This window comes from Calidris pugnax, unplaced genomic scaffold, assembly GCF_001431845.1.
Source record: "Calidris pugnax isolate Ruff unplaced genomic scaffold, ASM143184v1 scaffold201, whole genome shotgun sequence".
Lineage (NCBI taxonomy): Eukaryota > Metazoa > Chordata > Aves > Charadriiformes > Scolopacidae > Calidris > Calidris pugnax.
In genome coordinates, this window is record NW_015090933.1 from 784,420 (window position 1) to 812,388 (window position 27,969).

General features: G+C 39.6%; 2 protein-coding genes across 2 annotated transcripts in view; one reads left to right on the plus strand and one right to left on the minus strand.

Moving 5' to 3' along the window:
* TIMP4 (TIMP metallopeptidase inhibitor 4) lies at positions 1-27,273 on the minus strand. Its single transcript, XM_014951682.1, has 5 exons — positions 26,652-27,273; positions 7,448-7,545; positions 3,340-3,454; positions 2,566-2,690; positions 1-2,420 (listed from the first exon to the last, which is right to left on the minus strand). Exons 1-5 carry the CDS (start codon positions 26,776-26,778, stop codon positions 2,223-2,225), a joined length of 663 nt encoding a protein of 220 aa, XP_014807168.1. The 5' UTR covers positions 26,779-27,273; the 3' UTR covers positions 1-2,222.
* SYN2 (synapsin II) overlaps positions 1-27,969 on the plus strand; it is a gene marked incomplete at its 5' end in the record, with an annotated part of 114,996 nt that overhangs the window by 25,934 nt on the left and 61,093 nt on the right. The window lies entirely within an intron of this gene.

The following is a 27,969-nucleotide window of genomic DNA, read 5'->3' on the forward strand; positions in this document are numbered from 1 at the left end:
CTTTTCATTATGTAAGTAGCCATAATAAGTCTATGGTCCAAATTAGCGTTAGGTAGCTTTTTGTTTGTCCTTAGCAAAGCAGAAAAAGAGCTAGGCTTTCCATTTGGCAACACAAATATATGGTGTTTTAATGTAGGATTGTAAATTCAAACAGCAAAACTGGTCTACAGTAAATAATAAATGAAGCTTTGACTATTAAGGGACATATATTCCTAAAAGGAATAACGACATTTCTTCCTATTGGCCTTGCACCATTTGAACTTGATTGGAATTGTACAAGTTTGGCTATAAAAATTTTAAGTAAGAACATTTATTCTCCCAATAGTGTTTTCAAACCTATCCTTTAAATACGGATTGATGCAATTGTCAAAATAAACATTAGAAACATGAACACAGTATGTCACAAAAATAATTTATACAGGGATTTTTTTTGCAAGTCTGTGTTCTCTATCCAATACAGCATATCGTAGGGTGTGACAGGATACGTGGAACATGCTGAATTTTATCTCTACGCTACTATTGCATCCAATTAAATGGAATTAGAAAAGCCTTATACACTTAAAGATGCTCACACTTTCTCTGCAAGTTTGTCCCAGTGCTTTTATGTGGCTGCTGGAGCAACCAGACTGAAGGCACTGTTTGGAAATCTGGACCCTCGAACCAACAGGCTGTAACAGCTCCGGTTCTTAATGAGCCTGTGGGCCAGAAGGGTCGTTAGCAGGGTGAGTAAAACGTTGGTGTTAGACCTTGAAGTAGCCCTGATCAAACCAAACAAGAACACAACTGTCCACATCTCTGCCTGTCATTTGAAGTTCACCTATGAGGAATACGTGAGGGTAATTTCTAGCCAAAATGGGAATGCAGTGAAGGAAACCCAACGGAGAGAACTGGAGAGGATAAAATACATCAGAAATGGCAGTTTTAGAGATTCATCTCCTGCGTGACAGTTCTCATCCAGTTTCTAGAACACAAGCAGTTGGACAACTGTCTAACCTTTGGCATTTACGGAAAAAATTTCTTAAGTTTTACCACTGTGAAATGAATTACTTTTGTAAACGTAAACATGTGTGAGATTAATTAACTAACTACAGTAATCAATTCATAGAAGTTAAGACACAAAAAAACTAAAAGGCAAAATCTGTTGTGCCACTTCTCCAGTATAAGTTCGTGAGTTACCAAATTCATTATGACAGAGTAGGATGGGTATTGATGAATGAAAAATCATTAATGCAAATGTAAACTATTAAATATGGTCAAACATTTGAGAGCTTTGCAGAAGTCACTTGCAGTGGAAGTTGTTCAGTACCTATTGCATGGATTTGGATGTGAGTTTCTAAAGCCAAGGCTTTAGCAGCTGAAATACAACGAGCAAGTCACAGATTTAGAGGCATTATCGAGTACCGCGGCTGCCGTGACGACGGACGTGGTTTCTGTAAATATAAGCAGTTTTAGCCTGTCGTTATTTGTGTTGGTTCCATAAAATGCAGAAATGTTAGAACATCTGGTTTTTCTTTCAACAAGTTATAGCCAGTCCATAGGAATATTGAATTGGGTAAGAGGATTTTGATTATCAAGGCTGTTTTTTAACTTAGTTATCAAGGAAGGCTACAACTATGTAGGTAAAGAAAGCTATGGTGTAAGTAACATACAAAATACGGAGCACAGATTGTTTTAATCACAAAGTGTTCAGTTTGTTTCAACAGATAAGGAAATACAGGATTTTTTGAATCTTTTTTTTATAGCACATTGTTATAATACTTTACATATACACTGTACAATAATTCTTTTGTATCAGAAAACTTTCATACAGAAAAAAAATAGTTCTATAAAACATTCCGTAGTTCATTGGAAAGACTTGGAATAAAACATGGGGCGCTCTTAATCTGTAGGTTAAGAGAATCAGGGGACACAATTCTGGCAATTCTTTTGTTCTTGTACATTCATATTGGTAAAGGGGCAACTCGTTATGCCTCAGAGGACACAGAGGAGCACTCTCAGCTTGAGCCTCTCTGTACAAAGCATAACTTTATGGAGAAGCTACCTCCAGGAGGCTTGTTCCTCATCTTGCGCGAGTGCCAATTCCCCAGACTCGTACTTTAGCTGTACAGGACAATTTGTTTTTGTTTCTAAGCAACAGATACATTAGAGGATGGCAGTTCAAAGCTGTGAGCGTGCAGTGTTGGATGGTATTGGGCTCCAAGGCTTTTTAGGAAGTGATGGTTTTAAGGTTCGCTGATATCAATAAACTCTTTCTCTGGGGGAGGACCACCTCGGTACCAGCTGCAGGTGCCATCACTTCTCTTGATGCAGGCGTAGTGCTTGGCTTGGTGCCCGTAGAGCTTTCTTTCGATCAGCCAGTCCGTCCAGAGGCACTCGTTTGGTGTGGTGATGGAACAGGGCACCATGTAGCAGGTCGTGATCTAAAGGGGAAGCAGCACGTTAATTCAGTATATCGCAGCTGTCTTTAAAATGGTATTATAAAATACAGGGTGTGTAAGAGAGCACTTCCCACCAGCGAAAGCTGCTAGTGCTGTAAGGTTAGGCAGGGTTTCATTCTAGACTTACTTTGCAGCCACAGCCCATTTGATATCTCTGATTAAGGCTCTTCTTCTGCGACAAGGATAAATCGTCCCATGGTTCGATGTAGTTGCATAAATGGATGAGGACTTTACCGTCATTTAAAATTTGTCCTACGGCGTGGAAAATAAGAAAAATAAGGCAAGCAAATTCAACTGTTTTCTAAATGCTGAAATAAATTGCATGAATACCTGAAGTTTTTAACTAATTGCAGCAAATTAGTCATATTTCACACTTTTTTTCTGTGAATGTAATTACAACTGAGAGAACTATTCTGCTGATAGCGTGCTGGATAAACATAAAAGATTTAAGAAGGACATTTTTCAAAAGGTGTTGATAATCTGCCAGCAAGGGATGGATATGAACGTTAAACTACATTTCAAGACTCTAGAAAAATCTATCATTATTTAGAATCCCAAATCCACATACAGGTGGGCATGTGTTGTCTCATAAAGCATGTTTGCATTCCTGGGAAAATCGGTATTGTTGGTTTTAAATAATAATGGCATACTTCCTATTTACTAATTACACAGTCACTGACTTGACTTCCTTTGAAACTACTTTAAGATTATTGGTTGAAGGATGGAAAACGTCTAAGATCGCAGTATAATTACAGCTTTACACAATTTGTATATTTCATTGTGTTTGTATGATTTAGTACATAAATACATTATTTTTTAACAAAGGCTGGCATATTTTTGCAAAGTCAATCTAAGAGGTTGCTTTGGGCTTTATAGGTACATGAGTTTTGTTGCATTTTACCTGTCAGAAGGTACTGTTTTTTGTTATTAGCTTCTAGTTTCACTCCACAGAGTGACGAATCAAAAGGGGTATAGACGTACTGGACATCCTTGAGCTTTTCAAATCCTTTAAACATCTGAAAATTACCAGAAACAGAAAGTCAGGAGTGAAAAAAAAAAAAACATGAAAAAAACAGTTGCAAACAACAGCTGAAAGAAATAATGGTGCAGCTCTTTAAAAAAGGCTCTAAAGTCTGAGAAAATACCAACGAATTAGACCCCTCCTCTAACTAAATGAACTGGGACCATTATTTTTAGAAGGAAATTAGGTCTTAATTTTTTTAAGTTAAAGGAGTTAAAATGTGCTTGTTTTTAATGGATCTTTAAAACTTTCGCTCCAATCTATATTGTACTGGTGTCTTCTCTTTAAGGAGTAGTGCAGGGACAGCATTGCTCTCAAACAAGGTGCTGCAGCATCAGAAGATGCAAAAATTTCTCAATATATTAATGTGGGGAATTTGATGTTGAGCAGTGTGATGGTGTGGATCTCCAGGACGTGAAACACGCTGAGAAATGGAGCATTGCTCTCATATTTGATCATTAAAACTAGCTGGTTTTCCACATCCAGAATTATCCCCAATGTGACCTTCTCAAATAGCTGTTGGAAAATGGGATGCAGCTCTGGGAATGAATGGGGAGGTTCGGGATCAAAGCCTGTGCCGTGGTCAGACTGCCCTTTCCCACCAGGAAAGTCACTCTTAAATGAGCCATGAAAAGATCAAACCCAATCGGGTGGTGTCCGAAGGTGAGAAGGAACCATAAGATGCTAATCAACCTTGGAGTGGCTGTCATCACCTCTGATGATGACAGTGAGTCCCCAGCCTTCGGGGGCCCCGCTGGGTGCCATCAGGATCACTCTTAAATGAGCCATTAAAAGCTCAAATCAGGTGGTGTCTGAAGGTGAGAAGGAACCATAAGATGCTAATCAGCCTCGGAGTGGCTGTCATCACCTCTGATGATGACAGTGAGTCCCCAGCCTTCGGGGGCCCCGCTGGGTGCCATCAGGCTGTGTGTGACACTGGGGACAAGAGGGAGGCCGGCGGCTCCCCGGGGCAGCTGGGGACACTTTGGAATGCTCTCCCCTTACCTTCTCTCAGGGGGTTCGGATGCTACGGGGCACTAGAAAATAACACTCTGAAGCCTTGATTATGGAATTAAAAAAAAAAAAGAGCCAAAATTGTTGTCATTGGGCTTCTCATCCAAAAATACTAGATGTGAATTTTCTTAGTAGGAAAAACAAACACACTGAACCAAACCCAACCAAAACCCAAACCAGTATCCTGTACGAAGCAGTGGAAATAGTAGAAAGCGTATGTGACGATGATGGAAATATGTCTAATTCTATTAGATGAAAGTAGTCTGGTGTATCAGCCCAGTATAACAGTCGTTGGACCAGGTGCGGGCTGGGTGTGTGTTGGGAGACTCTGCCCGATGGCCAACCCAGCGCTTCAGGAGCAGCTCCATGCTCCTTCTGGGACCTGTTTGGTTCCTGCCATCTCTGAAAACTGAGTCCCCTGCTTCTGCTGTGCTTAAATCCAGTTTATTCAAGGTGAGGGTACCTGACATGGATGTCTAGTACAGAGTAACCACGTGTCCCTGCTTTGGGTGCTCTCCACATTGGTTGGGCTAGAGTGTATAGCAGGGGACAACTTTTAATACCTCATCACTTGATCTAAATTAACTTAAGGCATTAAGCAGACAACACAAACTGATTTAGCTATTAAAAAACTATCCATGGCAATTGGTAATGGAGACCTAGTTAATATTTAAATGAGTTTGGTGTTCGTTTTGCTGAGGTTTTTTTCGATGCTTGAATTTTTTTTTAAATTAGGGTCTGCCTTATCTTGCGTTTTGACCTAGATATTTCTTAAAGTATTTCAATTTCCATCACAATTGATAATGGAGACCTAGTTAATATTTAAATGAGTTTGGTGTTCGTTTTGCTGAGGTTTTTTTCGATGCTTGAATTTTTTTTTAAATTAGGGTCTGCCTTATCTTGCGTTTTGACCTAGATATTTCTTAAAGTATTTCTTAAGATTATAATCTTCTGTTTAACTCAGTAAATCATATTTGATCTTCTCAATCATATTCTTCCATCTCCTAAGAGTGTGGACACTTTCTCTGTGAGGGGTTAAGATGGTTGACTCAGCCCTGCACTGTGCTATGGTTCATTTATGTCCAGGTTCTGGTAGGACTTCATTGAGGGAGGAAACAAAGGTGAGGAATTGGGAGATCAGAGAGATGTGAGCCTGGTACTAAAGTCTATATTCACACTGTCCCTGCCCTTCTGAGGTACAGAACTGAGACCAAGATTGTAGAATACCTTTTTTTTCCAAATAATATCTGTATTATTTTCAGTGCCTCTGGCATGTTGCTGTAGTAATAAGTACAGTCTTCTACTTTCTTTATTCTCCAAGCCTTTTCAACTGTATCATGGCTTATTTTCTGAGCTTTATATAGTGATTAATATCAATCTTTAAAACTGCAAGCATCCTTGTAATCCTTGTGTTTATCATCAATACCTCCTCGTATTCCCACGTGAGGGGACACCACCCTCTCGCTAAAGAAGTCTGATTCTTTCAGTGGGTTTCCATCCATGCAGCTTGTGTGCAAAAAACATAGCAATTTTGGTTATACTACTTCAATTTGGTAAACTTATCGATTTCATGTATGACAGTAGTATCTTGTGCTTTACTTCACTACTCTGATAGCATCGGGCAAAGTCCCACAAAAGCTAGTGGCACTGTTTTAATGTTTAGCTGACTCCTCAGGGTGGACAGGATGACCAAGTCAATAGCAATAAAATTGTGAAGACAAATAATCAATTGCATATAAATCACATATTTTCTTTTATCTTTAGTATAATGCTGTAAATATTGCAATAAAAGAAAATAACCGTAATTGAAAAAAACGTACGGCAGCTTAACGTGCCAACCAATATATATTAAATGAATAAACCTCCTCATTATTCTTTTTTTTTATTTCTGAAAATGACTAACAAAATCATATTTAATATTTCTGTACAAAAATGTGAAAATATCCTTCATAGTTTGAGACAACAGCAAGTGGCAGATGATGGAGAGTTTGGGGGTTTGTTTCAGCAAGGTGAAACAAATTGGCTTGTTGAAATTGCTATAAAACCTTAACACAAGTCCTGTGTGAAAACCATCCATGGGAATATTTTGAGATATTCTCATTTACCATGGATGTTTCTTAGTAAAACTCCTGTGAGGTTTTCTACTGATACAATGTGAAGGGGTGTATTTTTTTTCTAAAGCATCTAACTCTTCATAATGATCTCCTTAAGGGTTCCCAGTAAATGAAATAATACAAATGAATGCAAATAATACAAAATAATATTCTATTAAAAATGAGAGATAAAACCAACCAGAAAACTTAAAACAACCAACCAAACCAAAAAAACCCAACAACCCACCAATGCACAGTAACACTTTTTCTTTGAGAGAGACTGCCTGTCTTTTGGGTATTCCAGAGACAGGTAGATCATGAGCTTTTTTACATCAGTGAGAGTTTGATGGGGACTTGAATGGGATCAAGAAATGTCTTCTTAAAGTACATTGATGAATATGTCTCCTTGTTGGAGCTGAACAAATAATGGAAAAATCCTCTGAGATTCTGAATGACTGCATTTTTGGGTGCTCCTGCTTCGTGTTTGCTTTCCCAGCAACATTCACACAAATGGATTTTTGTTCATATGAATATTAGGGAAGGTCTCCCGTTTCTGCAAATATCCCTATTCAGTTATGAACAAAGGTCCTTGCTGTGTCAGCTGGAAATGTTTTCTTCGGTTTATAAAGTTCGCATCATCCAGGCAGAGAGTTGCAATATCATAATGGGACAGAGGTGAGCAAGTATCCACCAAAACCAGATGGATTTTAAATTTTTTTTTTATTTTATCTTTACTTTGATTTATTCTGTGTAGTTCCCCTGGGTCTCCCCTGTGGAGGCATCAGGAGCCTTTCCCAGCTTAAGGCATTGAGGGCTAAATTGTACTCATATACATAGTTTATCAGCATTGAACTTCAAAATAGCTGAGTGATTCCATGTACCTTTATTTGTTTGATTTCATACCGGATCATTTTGTGGGTATCAAGAGGATCATCACTGGCAGGAACCACCTTTTCACTGGTTATTTTTGCTCGAATAACTGTAATAGAGAAAAAGATTTAAATGTAAATTAGCACATGCCTAATTTTACAAACAGTAGTGAAAATTTTAGTAATAAATTTTAGCATTGTTTTACACTTTAGCTAGAAGTAGATTTTAAGGCTTGTTGCTACAACAACACTAGACTGAGTTAACTCCTGAAAATAAAAATAGGTGGGCTGCTGATGTTATAAATCTGAATTTTGATGAATCTGGAAATCTGAATTAAGTTACCACTTGGTTTTGACAAAAACTGTCCATCAAAATCTTTTAAAGACTCGAATCCCATGAAATTTTATATAACCCATCATAGTCAGTGAGCAAAAGAAAGGGACACTTCTGTTGGTGACAGAAGAATTGTTGATCAGTTAAATAACCTTGAAGTTAACACTCTGCAAGACCGTGCCAGACAAGATTAAAGCATCATTTTCATGCACGAAATCAGAATACAGGAAGAGAAGAGTCTTTAATTCACTTTTCTGAGACTGTAAACTTTAGCATTTTTCTTAACACGTCATTGTGTTAACCTGTATAAATTACTTATTCCCTCTTTTGACACATTTTATTTATTTCCTATTCTTTAAACAAGGAAAGTATGAGACTTTATGAAAGAAGAAATGGTTTCTTTTCCTATCTGCTTGTTTGAAGCATCTCTCTTGTGTGTGCTGTTTAAAATACCCCAGGGTTATCAGGCACAGAGAATGAGGGGACTCTACGAATATGGTAGATGGCCAGAATTTCTCTGGGGACTTCTGTCACCCAAAAAGTATTTAGAGTTGTGTTTTTGCTCAGTTCTGGATGGCGATTACAGCCCCTCTGCAGATGTCGTGCTTGGTAGAACAAGCAATCAATCTGTATCTGCATGGAGAGATACTGGCAAAGGCTGGAGCAGTCAACGGTCCAACCCCAGGGCAGCTGTAAGTCCAGTTCACAGCTGGGCAGAGGAGGAGCTGGGTGAGGACATCTGCAGCTGCAGCTGCCGTAGAGATCAGAAAACGTTCTTCAGTATGAGAGCAACTCTCAAACACTTTATTTTCTTTGTATTTTTCATGACAAAAGGAACCATTCTATCAAAGTTAGTATGAAACAGGCATGATGTTTTATGGAAGAAGTTGGGTTAGAAGGAGCCTCTGGAGGTCTAGTCACACCTCTTGCTCAGCTTGAATCGGGACGCTCAGGGCTGCGTCCAGCTGAGTTTTGAGTATCTCCAAGGATGGAGATCCTGCAGCCTCCCTCAGCCCCTATTCCAGGGTTTGACCACTCTTACAGTGAACTCCTTGTGCTTCCTATTCACTGAAAAAAATAGCAAGCTGATGCAGAGGAAACCCTCTTGGCATCAAAATCATGCTTTTCCCAAAAAAGCATTTCTTTGGTAGATTGACCTCTAAACGTCATATCTAAAGAAAAGGAATAAGAAACCCAGATTGTAATTTTCCTTACAGCTAAAGAGAGGCGTGCTTCCTATTCACGAAGGATTCCTCCTATTCCTATTCCTTGCTAAAAAATAGCAAGCTGATGCCGAGGAAACCCTCTTGGCATCAAAATCATGCTTTTCCCAAAAAAGCGTTTCTTCGATAGATTGACCTCTAAACATCATACCTAAAAAGGAATAAGAAACCCGGATTGTAATTTTCCTTACAGCTAAAGAGAGGTCAGCCCCATCTGATCATAGGCAATTCTCATTTCCTCATTTATTAGCACAGCAAACTGGATGTAATAATCAACGTGATGCCTACCGCTTCAGAGCTTAGCCCTCTATCTTTTTGGCACAGCGCTCCCTCCTCCCAAGCTATTTAAAGTCTTTTAAAGGAGCATTGTAGGCTCATGGGTTGGATTGGAAGGAAAGAGTTCTTTCAAGTATGAGCAGCAAATTCTTCATTTCCAATGGTAAGTGGCAGCATCTCTTTAATCATCTGCAGATGCGTTACGTTCCCACAAATTAACAGTACTTCTTAAGTGCTTTGATCTAATTCCAGATAAAAAGCGTTGTGGATTGTGTGTACTCTACTGCTGGAAAGGTCAAATCAGAATGGCACTGTTTTGTTTTGCTTTGCTTTGCTTTCCTTTGCATCATTACTTCCTAAAAAAAAGTTTTTCTCACTAAAGAGTTCATTCAGTGCAGAAGGTAAGGGGTGAGGTGGCAGTTTGGAGTTAGCTCCAGTATTTTCTTAATGCCATAACGGGCTTTATATGTGGGAAATCTTTTCCTGCCTACTCAATGCAAACATTTGTAGGATAATTAAAACTACTTCTCTTCTTGTGTTGAATGTTGAAACATTACTCATTTTCATATTTTTACTAAATTCTGCTTGTTAGCATCTGAGGGGAACATTGCAGGTGATCAGTGTTGGCTTAAAGGGTCTCCATGGAGTTACCCAAGGCTGAAAGTACAACATTTGGGGGTTGTCATTAAGAGATCTTTTTTCTGGGTGTGTGGAAGAAAAGGAAAACTATTTTTATGTTGTGTGTGTTTCATTCATTTGTTTGTTTAAGAGAAAGCTTCCAGATGGTAAAGATGACCAAACTGGGATTTTTCTTTGTGAACGTCAAGAAGGTTTTAGTGTAACAGGATGTCTCAATCTTTACTTATTTGGGTTTTACTTCTCTGTTCTCCTGAAATCAGATTCAAATGCACACAGATCTTTTGGGCCTTTCAATCCCTCTTGCTTTTCTTTTTTCTGTGCTTTGATATGATTTTTTTTTTTTTTCAATCAGTGTCGTCTCGCTGTCTCCTAAACCCTCTTATTCATGTGGTTGCTTCTGTTTCTAACCACAAGCGCTTCCTGGTGCAGCGTTCCTGGGCCTGGCCATCTCCCTCTCTCCACTCGTGGTTCAGAGGGTGGTTAGAACTTCGGATTCCTCCTACTCTGCACTTCTTTTCAAGGAATGGTTTCAAGTGTACCAGGGCTGGCTCAGCTTCTCCTCTTGGACCGAGAACAGCCTCTGGTCCTTTAGTGCGATGATGTCATGTTATCTGTCAGACAGTTATGGGTTCCTTATGGGGAATTTGCATATATTAAATACATATGCATAGCCTTCCTGCCCTAATGCCGATAGCTCACTCTGCCTCAAATGCATTCCTCATTCCTCAGAAGAGGAACCATACTGGGAGTGACTGGTCCCGGGGCTACTCGGAGCCCGTAGCGCCGAGTGGCCACCCCCCTGAGCCCCTGCCGGGGGGGACAATGGCCATTGCGTCCATCACCCTGGCCATGGGGCATTCCTTACTAGAAAAGGGTTAAGGGTATTTTTAGTCCTTCTCTCCTGACTAACAAGAAGCATCTCCCAACCGTTTCTACATGAACAAAAGCTAATTTTGAGCCAGGTAAAGGACAGAATTTACTTTGTATAACATCAGATATATTTGTGTTTATACAGTCAGGAGAAAAGTGTGGGGTTTTGTACAAGGCAAAAGTATTTATATACAATACAGGTAGAAAATTAGGCATGAACTGTATCTTTCCCAAACCTCCGTGATTTATCTCTGAAATTAGCTACACTAATTATTTACCTGTAAATAAACCGTACCACTAGAGATTTTATGACCATGAGGAACTACTAATGCTAAGGGCTTTTTAAAAAAGAAATTCATTGCCTTTAGGTTAGTTTTACCACACTAAAGTGACAGATGCAATGAAATATGACCATCTTTTTCATGGAAGAGGAGACCCAAAGAACTGAGCAGTTTTCTGAAGTCCCTGTACCATCCCGTAGGCATAGATGGAACCAGAATAAAATAAATCTTTCTGGTTTGCCCAGTGAAATTCATGTCCCCTAAAAGTAGTATCTTCTTAGACTGAGTTATTAGGCACTAACAAAGGGAAAACTGTTTAGTGAAGAATTACTCTCATTGTTCCAAGTTAGTATTATTAAATAATATATTCTTTATGATACTATTTTATATAGTGTTGTACTTGTACAAGTTTTAAGGTGACGCCTGTTCAGCGCTTCTCCTTAACCTCTTGGTCACAGACAGTGCTGTAGTTTGAAGACAGGCAACTTTACTCTCCCTAAAAGTAGTATCTTCTTAGACTCTGAGTTATATCTAAGGCACTAACAAAGGGAAAAGTGTTCAGTGAAGAATTACTCTCATAGTTCCAAGTTAGTGTTATTAAATAATATGTTCTTTATGATACTATTTTATATAGTGTTGTCCCCTAAAAGTAGTATCTTCTTAGACTGAGTTATTAGGCACTAACAAAGGGAAAACTGTTTAGTGAAGAATTACTCTCATTGTTCCAAGTTAGTATTATTAAATAATATATTCTTTATGATACTATTTTATATAGTGTTGTACTTATGAAATTTTTAAGATGACGCCTGTTCAGCGCTTCTCCTTAACCTCTTGGTCACAGACAGTGCTGTAGTTTGAAGACAGGCAACTTTACTCAACAAAAGTAGTCAACTTTATTATTCCTTCAAAAATGAAAACAAATGGGAGTTCACTCTCCAGAATAACTTTATTATCCTAAGAAATAGGAGATAAAGGGAGAAGGTAAAAACTGATGAAGAAATGAGCTCTTTTTTCCCCAGTATCTGTCAAGTATCAGCAACTATACAATGAAAAAGACTTATATAGGAAAATATTTAAGATATTACTGAACAGAAGAGCAAGAAATCATAACTGCTCATGTGCATTCTTATTTTAAATATATAAACCTAAAAATAAATAAAATATAAGTAAAAAAAAAAATGTTGCTAAGAAAAGTATGAATTTTAAAGATGGACAGGTAGGGAGGCAACCTCTTGGAGCTTTGAAAATCTGACTGTAGCTGGCAAGTGTGTTAAGATCACACTACTACGAGAAATACAGACTGTTTAATGTTAATTAAACTGTTGTTTTACTTAAGCTGGCTTTAGTTCAGTGTTTTTGTCTCTGGGGTATGATTTCAGAAAAAAGTATTTCACTGTCTTCTAGCATTAGATTTATAGATTATTATTATGGTGGATGCATCCTGTTTCAAATATTCATAGAACCATAGAATGGTTAGAGTTGGAAGAGACCTTAAAGAGCATTGAGTTCCAACCCCCTGCCCTGGGCAGGGACAATATTAGCTGCACTGGCATTTTCATTGATAAACTATGTAATACCTGTGGTTTGTAAATGAATATATTTTTGTATTAGCTGCACTGGTGTTTTCATTGCATCAGTGATAAACTATGTAGTACCTGTGGTTTGTAAATGAATATATTTTTGGTTAGGGAGTTGCAGCTTAAAGCAAAACTCCATAGTTAATGAGCTCCGGTCCTTCAGCAATAGGTAGGTTCATGAACAGAAGGGCAAGATTGTCTGGACTGGGATGCCTCAGCTGCTGTTTGTGAAAATAAGGGTTAAATCCTGTCCTTTATCCTACCAGTGGATTTTGAGGTCCATGAAGAAAGCAGCAGGTTCTGCATCAGGGGAAGCTGTAGTTCTGGGACTCTGCCAGCCCTTTGTGTCCCTGCTTTGCCATGGGTTTGACCCTTTTATGCATCTCTAAGGCCACTTGCAGATTTTGGAAATGGTGTCTCCATCATCGACACTGCACCAAAAATAGGGAGCTGCCTAAGCTGTGAATGAAGGGCTCTGATTTCTTCTCCACTCCATCCTTTATGCTGAATATTTTTGCTGCTTGGGGAGATTAGCCTTCAGTAAGAAAATAAAAGCAGTGAGTCCTGACATGTCCAGATAATTAGATCCATTTCTAGATTTGAGATCAGAACTAGGAGTAGGAGCATCCTTCCAACAGGCATCTTGAGGAAGAATCTGTGTTTTAGTTGTAGCTTCCAGTTCACTTCAGGCTACGTTTGCAAACTACAGCACATCTGCATAGATATCTGAATAGGAATTTAATCTTCATTGCTTTTGAGCAGTCTTTCTCTCAAGAAATCAAGAAAATTTATTTTATATCATACAAATCTATAATCAGAATCAACTTTGCTACAAAAACCTTAAAATGAGATTTTAAAAACTACATTGACAGGAAAAGTTACTAAAAAGATATGAACAAGGTTGTGATAATGAGTCATGCAGCTCGTTTTCTTCCTTATATTTTATTGCCTCAGTTTAGCCCTTTCATTTAATTACCTAAAATATGAGGAGTGATTTTTTTAGCACTTATTTCTACCCGTCTCTGATGTCTGGCAGTTCCATCAGGCTGTTACCAGATGCTATTGCTCTTGTAGGGACAAGGAGTAAGTGGCACAAGGAGAAGGACCTAAATAAGTGTGTTGTTGTTCTGTGGATGGGTTGAGGGCAGCATCCCAAATATTTATGGGAACAGATAGAAGAAAGCATCCAGATGTGCAAAAATAGAAAACTAAAGTGTTTTTCTGAAATTACGTATCAGTCAGAGTATGCAGTAAGAAATAAAGCAGAACTATGGACACATAATATGTATATACATAAATAATTTTGAAGGCCCCTATATTCAAATGAACTTTTATATATAAAAATGTGTCCTTTCACCAAAATGAAAACATTCATGTGCACAATGTGCAGCTGTTTCTGCTCACCCTTCTACAGTGAGATTACTTTAAACTTTTTCTGTCTATCTGTTTCTATCTGTCAGAACTTCTTTTCTCTTTGGGGTGCAGTGGCTTAAACTTGCTCCATAACTGTCTCCAGTTCCTGGAGGTTCACACCTGGAACACGTGTCACGGGGACATACTGCGGTGACAAATGCAGCAGCATCGACCACAGAGACCTTGCCTTTATTCAGAACTTGAGGTTTCAATTAAAAAATTCTTCAGGTCCAAAAGTCTTGTTGATTTATTGCAGGGAGGAAAGTTTGGGGTTTTTTTTAACCAAAACCCTATATAGAGAATCTTTTTTTCTCATAAAACTTTAATGGAAGAAGTTTGCTTTTTTAGATTGTGCCTCAGCTGTGACAGTGGCTGTGGTGTGTCTCGGGTTTACACACTAGCTGAAAGCAGTTATCAACAGCATTCAGGAGAATGGAGTCCACGTTGTTTGTTTGAAGATGTAAAGGTCAAGTTTCTGGGTCCAGCGATGTTAAATAATCACACAGTAAACCAGGAAACGAGAGAATGGAGTGTGGGCTTTGCCAGCCCTGCAGGGTCGCTGTGGAACATGGGGTTTTGGCTCCTGTGAGGAGAGGTTGTAGAACTTCCAGGTGTGTACTTTATCCTCCATCCTTCATTCTGAATGGTGGAGAGGGGAAGGGCTTCTTAGGATACCTGTGTAAAACTATACTTTTACTTTTTTGTTTAAGGGACGTTTAGATGCGGTACTGAGGGACACGGTGTAGGGGAGGACTTTGTAGGAGGGCTTCTTAGGACACCTCGTAAAACTATACTTTTTTTGTGTTTATGCTCTTTCTGTAGCCCTGCTATGAAATGGGGGTTAGTTTTCTTCTTAGTTGGGTGCATCAAAATAGAAATCCATAGTAAATCCTCTGTTTACCTGCTGCTAATTCTTGCTGGGGCTAATAGAGCTTTACACCGTCTAAGATATGCCTGTTTTTGAGAACATTGGCTCCTCATTTAAATTAACTATAAAAGGCTTCCTTAAATTTATATGCTTTTAGTTGTTTTGCTGTATCGTAAGGGAAACTTCCAGAATTGATGCATTAACCAATCAATGACGTAACACACCTTGAATATTGGGCTACACTGAGTGGAAATAACTAAAGCTGGTGCTGGTGGTGCCACAGGTTCCGTTACAGCCAGAGCAAAACTAAACCTGTCTGTTAACAAACATTTGTAACCAAAGGGTGGGGGTTGTCTTCAGAGTGTTTACCCGAAGGATTAAGAAAGAAAGGGTTTTATTAACACCCCGTCACTCTAGCAGTGATCAGCGCAATCCAGACCACCCCCTCCTTTTGTAGTGTAAGTGTTAAAATACTTGGTATTCTGGAAAGGCTGGGGGCAGCTCTGGTGATGAGCCTTTCAGCAGTGCCCTTCTCCAGTTTGGGGGGAGTTACTTCAGTGTGAGACTGGAGAGAAAGCTTGCAGTCGCAGAAGGGGCCATAATTCATTCCTTTTTATACCCGCAGAGCAATTCCAGGTGGAATTTCTATGTTTGGAGTGGTCTGCCCAGCATACATGATTGCAGGTTTGATTTGTTTCCAGTTTGAATCAGGCATCTGTCTGTACCTGGCCAAGAATTGGAATACAAACCGGAAAGCAAACCAACTGAAAGTTTGTGAGTAGAACTGGCCTCATCTACAGGAGTCACCTGAACTCAAATGGTAGTAAAATAATGCCAGGAGTCTGAGATGAATGCCTTGAAGTCCAAAGACAGGGTATAGACATACTATTTCATTTACCTTCGTTGGGTCTAGATGCTATAGATACTATACGTGCTAAATTATGGTTCCATCTTACAAACTCTTGGTCTCTTGAAGAAGAACACTGACAAGTAACACTATTAAAGCTGCCAGAGGAACCCAAGAGCACAGTTTTGAATACTTGTCTTCCATGAGTACAGAGATAGGACCAATAAATAAATAAATTAACCATAGTCTCCAATCTAAAGAATAACTTTCTTGCAGAGAGGGAAGAGTTGGCAGGCCAGGAGAGTAATCGTAACCTCAGAAAGAAAGAGGAACCTGCACAGAAATTTCATCCCAACAGATGAAAATCAGTGAACCCCCTTTAAAGCAATACTGCAGAGGACAGAAAAGATAGAATTCTAAATAGAACAGTGTGTATTGGCTGCTGATTCATATTGCTTACAAAGCCTCTCAAGATGTACAGGAGGTTGTGAAAGTCTTACTCCGTGCGTTGGAGCACCTGTCCCACCTCTCCAGCATTACCACTTCCCCTGTGCAGCCCTGCCAGATTCTCAACTAAATATGCTATAAACTCTTCAGTCATACAACAGACTTCCTTCCACATTTGCTTCTTCTAAAACTTTGAGTTTCAACAAGGAAAAAAGCAAATTAACTTATTAACCTTAAATATTCATGTAATATGTACTCATGTATCTGCGTATGGGAAAGGTTATAATTTCTCAAAAGACACGTGGAAGGAAGCAAGGAGTATTGGCAGTACAAAAGGAGCAGCTTAACTTGGGCTTAAACCACTGGTGTCACTAGTGCTGCCAAAAGAAGGCAAGTTATTTATTAAGATATGAAAATAATGTTTTAAAATAAGTAACATAGCTTTAAAAGCACTCTAATAATTTTAAAGAAGATTATTTTAGAGACTTAGAAATAATTTTTAGGAGAGTGAAGATTTTAATTTTCTCAATTTGTGATTTTTTGGTTTGTCTGTGTTAGCTTCCAAAAGAATTAGCAGTAATGCTCTGTTATTTGAAATCTCCAAAAAAGAAAGGTGTGACATAGACTAGAAGTGTCTGTCTGTGCAGTCTGAACTTGAGTGTTCACATGTGATCACTGAGTCAGAGACTGTGTCTGTCCATGGATTGTGAAAATGTTTGTGTCGTTACGTGTGTCCCTTGGAGCAGGGATCGGGTCTGCTGCCTTTTAATGAGCAAAGTGCTGGGTAACACTATCACCTGCCACTACCATGAGGATAATGTTATGACTTTATAAGTTGCCCTTAACCTGAAATGTTTAAGACCTTTTCAAAGCAAGTCCCTTAACAGCAAATATTCTGGTTTCTCTGTTCATGCCGAAGGATTTGCCAACTGTAGGCTCATAAAAATGCCATTGCTTTTCATCCTGTTCCCATTTATAAATTTTCTTCATTTTTTCTCTGCTCTGAGTCCAGAAAAAGGCTTTGCTAGTGCTATAACTCCATGTCACATAGTTTGAGTTGAGATGACCTGTACTGCATACAAAAAGGGCTTGTACTCTATGTTTTCAAAAACTACTCTGCTTTTTATTGCTTCAGGATTTTGATTTTTGACTTGGAGTCAAAAAATCCGTATCTTTATTTATGATAAAGAACCCGAGTTAAATTCAGAGGCAACTTGCACTTTTGCAAATTGACTCAAATTTATTTGTGATCTTTCAGAATCTGGTTGTTACGAATTTACTGAAACACTGAAAGGGCTTCATCTTCTGTTCATTATTCCACTAATTTTAACTGATTTAGGGAGGAATTTGGCATCCATGTGGTTTAGGTTCCATCCTTTTAATGCAAAATACCTCTGATTCTGTTCTTCTACTTTATATATATATATTTATGGTTTACAATGGCCATAATTCTTTCTATGTCAAGCGCAGCGCTTCCAGTCAGCTGGAGACCACTCCTGCCACGGGTGTCAAGATGCTTTACCCTCAATTGGTTTTGTTGGATTTGTTGTTGGTTTTTTGGATCAAAATTTGCTGGCCACCATCATCTCCTCTGAAAAATAGTTTCGTAGTATTCAAGTATTCAAGTATTTTTTTCTTCTTACACAGAAGACTCTAGATCCTGTGGGGGGCTTACATCGTAAAGGAGACTGCAACTATTCTTCTGCAGTGTCGATTTCTGAATTATTATGCAAGCTTTTAATTGTTCCAGATTTCAGTAAAGAGATAGATGATTACTTCAGGATACCTGCTGAGATGCTAGGTCATCCTTACTCTTTTGGGAGTGGAAACCTACCACTAACCCCCTGTACTTCCTTCTCTCTTTGGAGAACCAAGCAAGATGGTATTGACTGATCTTTGAACAGCTGAAGAGGAACAAGCATGTTTAACAAACAGCTCGTCTCTCAATCGGTCTTTCAACCAGGCAGATCAGCAAACAGCAGTTGCACTACAGTACTGTGACCCACCACAGGTGCCTGAAGCTGTCGTACTGGTTAATAATTCCAGATACAAACAGAATGCAGCAGCTGCAGCAAAACTGGCCCAACTGAGTGAATCTAAAAAAAATATCTTTTCCTCTCTGTTTGCAGGATGGATTTCCTAACTGTAAGTCTCCACTGTTACTGTTCTCTCTTCCTCCACCACCCCTAGACCCAAAGTCAAGGAATCTTTAGTCCAAGAGTTGTTTATGCTTGTTAGAATGTAAAGATGATTTTATTTTTCCTGCTTTATATTTTAGTTCTCTGATGTTCAATGAAGAAGTGCTTACAGCCATCTGTAAAATAACTAGATCACCAGCACAGTAACTAACTGAGCCACACCTTATGAAATCACAAGAAGGAAAAGTAGTGGAACTTAGTGGGTTATTTAGACACAAGTGTTTCGGATCTGTAACCACTGAGCTTGTTGAAGAACGTAAGTGTAACAATAGCAGGCTTTTTTCCTTTATTCTATGGAAAGCAATGTATGGAGGAGCATTGCCTGGTCTTGGTGGTGCTTCCAGTTGCATGAGAAGGTAAGTGTGGTGAGGTAACAATCATAACTGTAACTGAAAAATCAAATCCTTCTAGTAAAGTCTTATCATTTGGGCTAAAGAAATTTCTGAAGGTGAAGATTATTTTAAAGTAACCATTGGGGCAGACCTAAATTCTACTGACCCAGTGCAAAATAGCAAATAAGGAGAAAAAGATGGTGAATAGACCTACGTATTGCACACTGAAGGACAGGTCACAAATGTGTTTGTGAAGGTTTAACATGTTCATCAGTGTGGGTCCCTCTACCCAGTTCATACAGCTACTGTGCAAATGTGCAAATTTATCATCTATTCTAGATGATAAATATTGATGATAAATATTTCATTATTCACTGCTATTCAAGGCATTTTTATTCAGAAACAATTACTGCATTCCAACAACTCACCTGCTTGAAAAACCCATGAATATTTCTGGAGTTGATAAAGCAGATACCAAGGAATTTTATCCCCATTTCATATGGATACTAATTTGTATTATTTTTCAAGGTAAATGCTTTGCAGATTTAGGCTACTCTCTTGTGTTTGATTAACACAGAACTGCTGATAAAGCAGATACCAAGGAATTTTATCACCATTTCATATGGATACTAATTTGTTTGTATTATTTTTCAATGTAAATGCTTTGCAGAATTGGGTTACTCTCTTGTGTTTGATTAACACAGAACTGCTAGTTTGCATCCAAAATGTGTTTCCATTGGAGGCTTTCAGAATGTAGGAGGCCTGTATTTAAGCTCATTAGGACTCTCAGGTAGGTCAGGATTTTGTGAATCTCTGGGTGTTTTTGGCTCTGGATGCAAAAATTCCTCATGTTGAAGGCAAGAGTTGATCAAATTTGGCTTCCTTGTTAAACCAGAAGATTATGAAGTTTTATTTTTCTTTAATTAGGAGAATACGTTCAATTTATGAAAGTGAGGGTTTAAAATCTAGATTTTATAAAGTTTCAAATAGAAGAGGCGAGCGTATTTTTCACAGATGTGTGGTATTCTTTCAACTTAAATATTCCCTAAAAAATAGCGTGATTTCCTAATGTTGTTCAAGGTCAGTTTTATTTTTCTGCGCTGTTTTTACAGCTGCTACTCATGTTACCAGAAATATTTCTCTCTACTTCACAAGCCTCAAATACCACATCATTTGACTAGTAATCAACATCTGCCTAATTTCAGCTGAAGAATAACACTCTCTTTATACTCCAAAGTCCGTAGAACAACATACATCATGTTATTGTAGATTTCCATTCGTAGCTCCGTGCCCCCTCCTCCGGGCGGAAGAAACCCCCCGTTACCGAGATACTTTTTAATGAGAAAGTTAGGGATTAAAGTTGGTAGATTAATAGGATTAAGCCTTTGGCAGTCTTTCATGTTCTGTGGTTTATATTATTTAATCTTTGTTTCTAGGCTTGTGTTTTGTTTTCCTCACAGCGTGTGTAGAATGGTGTTTTTGAAATCATGGGGTTTGAGTTTCTTAGCATTATAATGCAGGCTTTTAAATCAAAGTAACACAGTTCCTGATTTTCTTATCCTGCATTTATAACATGCTCAGCAACGAGTCCGTGTTACTGAGTTACTTCTAAATCAGGCAACTCACATAATTCTTCTGAGATTTCACTTTACCATACAATACTCAGCTCTGGTTTTTTCACTAAAGCTAAATTATTTTATGATTGTCAACTACCTTCTAATTGACAGGAGGGTTGTGCTCGGCACATTTGGCTCCTTAAAATTCTGTCCTGTTGTTCAGTTCCATGATGCCACCTCATTTTACAGCTACAACTTTTAAGCTGTTGGGAACGCTGCCATGAAAAAGTTCAACACGCGAAGGGAAGGAGAGTGACCACATTTTTCCAGACTGAGCCCCATTTTCGTGCTTAAATGGCAGGGTTCTGCAGAACTGTAATTACAGAAGATTGGAAATTATTTCTTCGAGTTGCATGATATTGGCAACGCAGCTCAGGTCGTACATTCAGAAGCGAAAACTCAGTTAGGAAACTAACTAGGTGTGGAATTTTGAAGTAAGTTCTCAAAATGTTTGCTTCTGTCTTAAGACCTGAAGTAGATGTAAGGCTATTTGTAGATCTTACTCATTAATGCTTCCTACTCCCAAAGAAGAAACTTGGTCTTTATCCTAGGAAGCTGTTTCACTAACATTTTGTTAAATATCAGCAAATGGAAGGACTCCCAACTGCTATTGCCAGAGCAGCCCTCCAGCAATTCACCAAACGTGGATATTGAAGTGCTTTATTGACTGTTCAGCAAAGACAGGTACCGATACGCGCAGTTTTAAGTAGAATCACAGAATGGTTTGGGTTGGAAGGGACCTTAAAGATCATCCAGTTCCAACCCCCCTGCCCTGGGCAGGGACACCTCCCACCAGACCAGGTTGCTCCAAGCCCCATCCAGCCTGGCCTTGAACCCCTCCAGGGATGGGGCAGCCACGACCTCCGTGGGCAACCTGGTCCAGTGTCTCACCACCCTCACCGCATCTCTGCAGTCAGGTTTTGTATTTTTGAAAGAACTTAGAAGTTTAAGGCTACACCACCAAGAAATCTATATGTACTGCAGTTATAACTAGTTGTACCGCGCAGGCATTTGTACCAGTGATGGGCCTTGGCAGGGACACAGATGCTTTTTCTTTAAGAGCTTCACTCTAAGTGCATCAGTAGCGACTTTAAACTAATCGACTTCCTAAGATTCATGTTGTTTTGGTGGGTTTTAAATTTTCCTTGAAAATACTATTGATGTGCATAAAGGTATGCATAACAGCCAAGTAAGAAAAATGACTGTGTAATCCTTTCATATGTACACAAGTGAAGAAACTCATCCTCATCTGTGTAACTGACTTTGGTGGGACATGGTGCAGCCAGAATAGGTGAAAGGAGGGGTTTGGTATTTCTGTTGTTTCCAAGTCTGTTGAAAAGTGAGTTAAGGGTGAGATGTCTATTTCTCAACACTTTTTGTTAATGAACTTAATATTAGTCATATACCAAAAAGTGGAGATGGGGAAGGGTCTGACCACTGGTGATTCCTCCACGCCAACGTTGTTTTCTGAGCACTTGGTGGGACTCTCTTTAGCACAGGGCTGGAATCCAGCTTTTCTCAGCCACTTGCTGAGGACACGAGAGCAAGAGAATGACCTCATTTTCAGCACCTCTGCGTTAAGCCTACCAAATATGAATTACAGTACTTCTGAGATTCGTATAATTTCTAGCTGCTTTTAAGATGATTCATTGGTTCATATAATTAGGGTTCTGCAAATATTGTTCTGGAAACGTGCTCTTTCAATGGCACCAGTACAGTCTCACAACTTCTTTTTTGTAGTTATTCTTGTAAGAAGCACGCTCAGGTGCTGTGCTTTGCTGTTGTTTCAGAGAGAACTAGAACAGCCAAAGTCCAGTACGTTATTTCTATAATCAAATTCACAAATCTTGGAGCAGAACCTCAGCTTTCATGTCCGTGAGGGACCCCTGAGCAACACAGCATAATCCTTTCCAGTCGGGGAGAGGTTACTCTAGAAATATCCTGGTACATTATTGTCCTTGATTTCCACTCTAGAGAAGGACATTGCTATGGAGCAGTAAGACCTGCCTTCGTTTGGCAGGACAGTAACAGAAATGCAAATCACATGCCAAGGACTGTGATCTCTCCCTGCCCTGGAGAGGTCTAAAGGACCGTAGGCAACTCAGGAGGTAAGTGGTGTGACCCTGTGTCTGTCCGTGAGGTGTCTGAAGGCACAGCTGGTCACCCAGGGTCTGCCACCAGCCACCCTCAGAGAGGCCGTCCTGCCCCATCCCTCCAGCCACCACTTCCAGTTGGGGTTCTCCTGGGACTCTGTTGGAACCTCACAGAAGACTAAGGTCAGTTGCATCCCTGTCTTTAATGGGCTTTTGTTCTCACCGTTTGTGTGAACGCTGTGCTCCCGAACACGTGAAGGTTAATTACATAGCTGCCTAATTCTGTGTCAGAACCCCACTGAGGGTGCTCATCAAGCTAAACATGTGGGTAATCAGTATTTGCATAATCACGCTGCTCACAGCAAGTAGACTCTGAGATTCAGAATACGCTGAGTGAGCAAAATGTTAACACAGTAAGAACAAAATATAAAGTCTACTTTAATTTCACTCTTCACCTTTTCTCCTCACTTGGAAGAAGTACTGTCTACTTTTCTAATACGTTTTCCAAAGCTGATTTTCCCCATCAGGTAAAGTTACTTCCCGTTCTAATAACGTACAAATTAATCCATTCCAGTACAAAACTACAAGTTATAGTGCAGAGAGGAAAAATTGTGGGACACTGAGCCATGAAAGTTTTAATATGAAATTCAGTAATAAAGAAATAGCATATTGTAATTTTATCCCAGAGGAGCTGACTTTGAAAACTTAATTCTGGTGTATTTAAATAAAACTTTTACTGTTATTTTTCAACGTGATTAAAATTTAATATATCATCTGGCACATCTTTACAATGCCTGATCTCAGTGATCTTAGGAGATTTTAACAGGCTGAAAATGCTGCCAAGCTCCAGCTGTAAAGCTTCCATCATCTTTCGAAACGTGCCACTCTTCTCCAAAGCTATAGAACTGTTCTCTGAAGCTATATTATATATTTATTTGTACTCAAGATCTGTTGGTCATTTCTGTTGGAAGGTGGTGTGTAATATTCGGTAAAACTATATTTTTTGCTGTATGTTTAAGAAAAAACAACTCTAAGAGTTTAAATCAGAAAGAATACACCTAACTTTAAAAGTAGGGTATACATAGGTAAGATAAAGATAGCTAAAGACAGGCGTTACATGGCGAAGAAATGCAGAGTATTTACATCTTTGTCCTACTGTCCAAAAAATAACCTTGCTGATGCCTAAGGGGGAAAAACAGGCATGAATGAAAAGTGACAGACTTTAGAAAGGAATCATTCCTCTCCACATATAGACCATTTCTCTCTATAGATTGGCTAATTTGATGTGAACGTGGGTTTAGAATTGAGTCCAGGGAGACTGAAGTCAGTGGCAAAAGGGAAATTCGCCCTCTTGACACTGTCTGATAGACAAAATTGCATCCGTGCCTCTCTCCCAAAAGGCCATTGTCAGAGGAATTTTCTTGTATCAGCTTGAAGCTATGGTGGCTCTCTACTGAAATGTGAAAGAGTTCATCCTCATCACCTTTCATTTCTGCCAGGAGGAAGATTCTTTGGTGGGGTGAGGGGGTCAGCACTGATGCTGAGCACACACCTCCCATCTCTGTTTCCAGTGAAGGTCCTCGTGAGCAGTGTAGGTGTTCGCTGGGGTTTGCAGGCATCCAGCACGGTTTTGGAGAGCCTCAGCACCATTCAGAAGAACATAAAAGGAATGAATCACCCTTTTTTTTCTAAAAGGTGTGTATGTTCATGGTGTTAGGCACTTCCTACAAATGAGGATTTGCCTCTCTTTGAAGTGAAATTTAAAATTACTGAGAAGTTCATGGCAGCAGCTGAAGTTTGTATGAAATCCCACCCTCTGAGGCTCGGTGGGAAGAGTGACAAAGCCAAGGTCAGACAAGTGGCAGGAGAGGCATGGCTCTTGTGAGGTACTGCCCATCCTTACTGGTCTTCCTGCCATGTACAACCACCTGACACCTGCAGGGCTCTTCTCTCACATTTCAGTTCTAGCCAGCACCTTTTGGGACCAGAAGCTGTCTCTTACTCTGGCTCTGTCAGGGAGCCTGTTATTTCTACCAGGTTGCTCAGGTTGGGTGGTAGCTGTGGGCATTTAGAAAGAGTAGAGCCACAAAGGCCTCCTCACAGTAAAAGACAAAGTGTCACAGCACGAATCGTGTGAACAAAAGTAAAAGTGAAAAGAGCTTGTCCCAGACTTAGTGAATTTCTCTGCTCGGTTTTTTCTGGGGTATCTCATGCAAATGCTGAGGTTTCTGAGTGGCTTCACACATTCAGTTACTGGCTCGAGTCATGTCTATAGATTCCACCCCCTCCACCTCCATCTTTACCCAAATCATAAGGAATCAAAACTGTTACAGATACATAATGAAATGAGAAATAACTCAGTGAAGTCCATACTTTGGTTGGTAGCTCTATGAGTGAAACTGAGACTTTGTCTCAGTTTTACTTTGCTGTAGAATTTAGAGGCATGGCATGGGTTTGTGGTGATTTGTGTTTGGGTTTTTTTTTTTTATAAGATGAGCTAGAGTTTTATTCTGCAGGGAAATAATTGACTGTGTTTGTGGGTACAGAGATGGATGAACTTAAATGAAAAAAGTTGACAAGTCTCAGCAGCTAGCTGGATGAGCTTTCAACTCCCACAGGTTTTGGTAGCTGAAGAGCTGTCCCTTTCTTTGTTTATCAATATTTTGGAAGTATGAAGATGTTGAAATTGAAGTACAAATGCATATATAAGAATATGTATCCACATATCAATTAATATCTACATCTCTCTATCATTTTATAATATATAGAAATGGTTTTTAAAATGATAAGCAAAGGGATCCTTGATAAAAACATTCCTTAGCCAAAGGGTGCAATTAACTCAAACAGGAACATTTGTAGAGGTGAGAACTTGAGCATCAAGTCCAGCTATAAAGTAGTTTTGTTTTACAACCTTCAGTATTTAAATATAAATATAAAGTAGCATACATCTGCCATTTCTAAAATGTATCTAAGAATGGAATAAATCTTAATACATATAATAAGAATGGCCAGAATGACTTCCCTAAGGAAGATGGCTCATAGTGAGTGTTTTGAGTTTCTTCTGTGCTGTGAAATTGTTTATTTAGAAAAATCTCTATATTAAGTCTGTTGAAAAACTGTCACTTTCTTACGTCTAAGAACACAGCAGACTGCTACAGCAAATGTACACATAGATGGTTAAGCTCCTGGTAGCACAACTTGTATTTTCTTTCACACCTCAAACAACCCCAAGTTTGTAATGCCCGCTGTAGGTAACTTAATGAAAAAGATTGCTTAACACAACCAGATTAAAAACCAATTTAACTGATGGCCACAAACAGAGCTTAGAGTTTGTCATGGCTACAAAGATTTTCTGTCAGGGTATAAAAGCCATGAATCAGTATGCAGAGGGTAGTGCCTGCCCCATAGAGATGCTAATTTTGTGACACTTTGGAAACTCATGTTCTACATTTACTGTTCACACTAGAGGGAAGCTACCCAGCCTTAGCTGCAGCTTCTGGAATCAAAGGACTGCAAAATGTCACATTTTCTTAGCCCCATGCAGCCTCATTTTCAGATATTTAGTTTCTTTCTAAAAGTTGTTTGACAACCGTAGCGCTGATTGAATATCCTGAAACACAATTGTCCTACAGACTGGAAAGTTATATTTATACACAACTGCTGTAGCTGGTTTATCTGCAGAAAATAAAGGGCCTATCGGTTTCCTGCTCAAGTATTTTTGGAAAATGACAGAAAAAACCCACAACCAGTTAAAGAAATTGTAGTATAGCAGAACAAAGATCAAGTGTTTCAATGTGTTAGCACTGGGGCTTTTATTTGGTGTTTTTTCTCTTTTTTTTTTTCTCCCAAGATGCTACAAAAAAATATCTATATGCATAGTTTACACATAGCAAATGTATTTAGATAGAATATTATATTACAGATAGTGTTACCAGTTGAAAGTTCAGGTATTCTTCCCTGCTTACTCTAAGTTAGGACTTAAAAAATATAAAAAGAGCACTAAACACTACAGCAGTTTCAACAGTTTATAACCGCAAAATGTCCTGGAAAACGGAAAGAAGCAGAACGTTTCATTTTTCCCCCTGCCCCTCTCGTTGAAGGGGGGTCCCTGCCCTCATTTTCTTTTAAAAACCCTGGGTGACACCAAGGCACCTGGTTAAAGCCCTTCCTCCCCAAACCCCCCGGTGGGAGCAGAGACTCACCCAGGGCCGCGTCGCAGATGAGCTGCTGGGGGTGCGCGGGGGCGCAGCTGCAGCCCCCCACCGCCGCCGGCCCCCGGCTCAGCACCAGCAGCGCCCACAGCAGCAGGGCGCTGGGCACGGGCTCCATGGCCAGGCTGGCTCCTCCAGGGAGAAAGGCTTCCTCACGCTTGGCTTTTCCAGCTCAACTCCCTAATTGCTGCTGCCTGGTGGCTGGCGCCGGCGGTTGGGGTTTGGGCAGCGGGGAGGTTCAGGAAAGCCCTCTGACGCTCGCTGCCAGTACACAGCTCCTCTTCGCTGACTTCTCCTCCTTCCCCTGACATGGGACCCTCTTATTTATGGCCCCGACACCAACTCCCAACTCCGCCTTCCTCCCAGGAAAAAGCACATCATTGGTGAGAGTTGCGGTACCAGAGGAGAGGTTACCTTAGCAAAGCAGCGGAGGGTTGCTCTTATGAGTCAGTACAACTATTAATAATCAAAAGCCTTCGCGAAAACATCTTTGAAAAGTGGCTGCAGCTGATTTTTTATGATCTTTAGCAGGAGAAAGATTTTATCCTTTTCTAGTGAATTTCCTCCCGGTTTGAATTGAGAAACTAGCTCTGTTACCTTCTCTCTTTTGGGCAAGTAAACAAAGCTGGCCTTTTTTTTTTGTGAGCTGTGTTTTCGTTTGCAGCCCCTGCTCTTCCCCTGCGCTTCTGTGCGTTTTCTCGCAATGACGTCCCTGTTCGCAGCCCGCACAGAACTTCATTCATGGAAAGGCAAGGGCTCAATGCTCCGTTTGTGAGCCTGGAACAATCAGTAGTTAGAAGGAATAAAGAATCAAAAAGAAAAGCTGCAATAAAAGGCATTTCTTACTATTTCATCCCAGATTTAATTTAAAATAAGAAGGGAAAATACAGCGCTGGTGTGTGCCGGAGGCACGGCTCCTGCTCTGCATTCCTCGTTGCTGGAAGCCCTGATCAACACAGATCTGTGTCTGTGCTTTCTGGCTCATGTTATCCACAGACCACAGGCACAAATGCAAGAGCTCAGAAATCTTTTTCAGCTTCAGCTCTTTTGATGCTGTAGCAATCTGTGGGACATACACACCCCCTCCTTTTAAAAAGCAGTTGTTTCAGGAGAGAGCAACATAAGGTCTGATTAGAGAGTGAAATACATTGATAAAATAGATTGACAGAACTGCTTAAAGGGTTGCATGTTTGGTCACTTCGCAAGTCAAGCTTAGGAAGTGAAAATTCATTAATATAATTTGAACCATTTCCATCTAGGCTTGAAAAAACGTGCTTTGTTGAGGCTGAGATTTAGGTGTGCACACAGT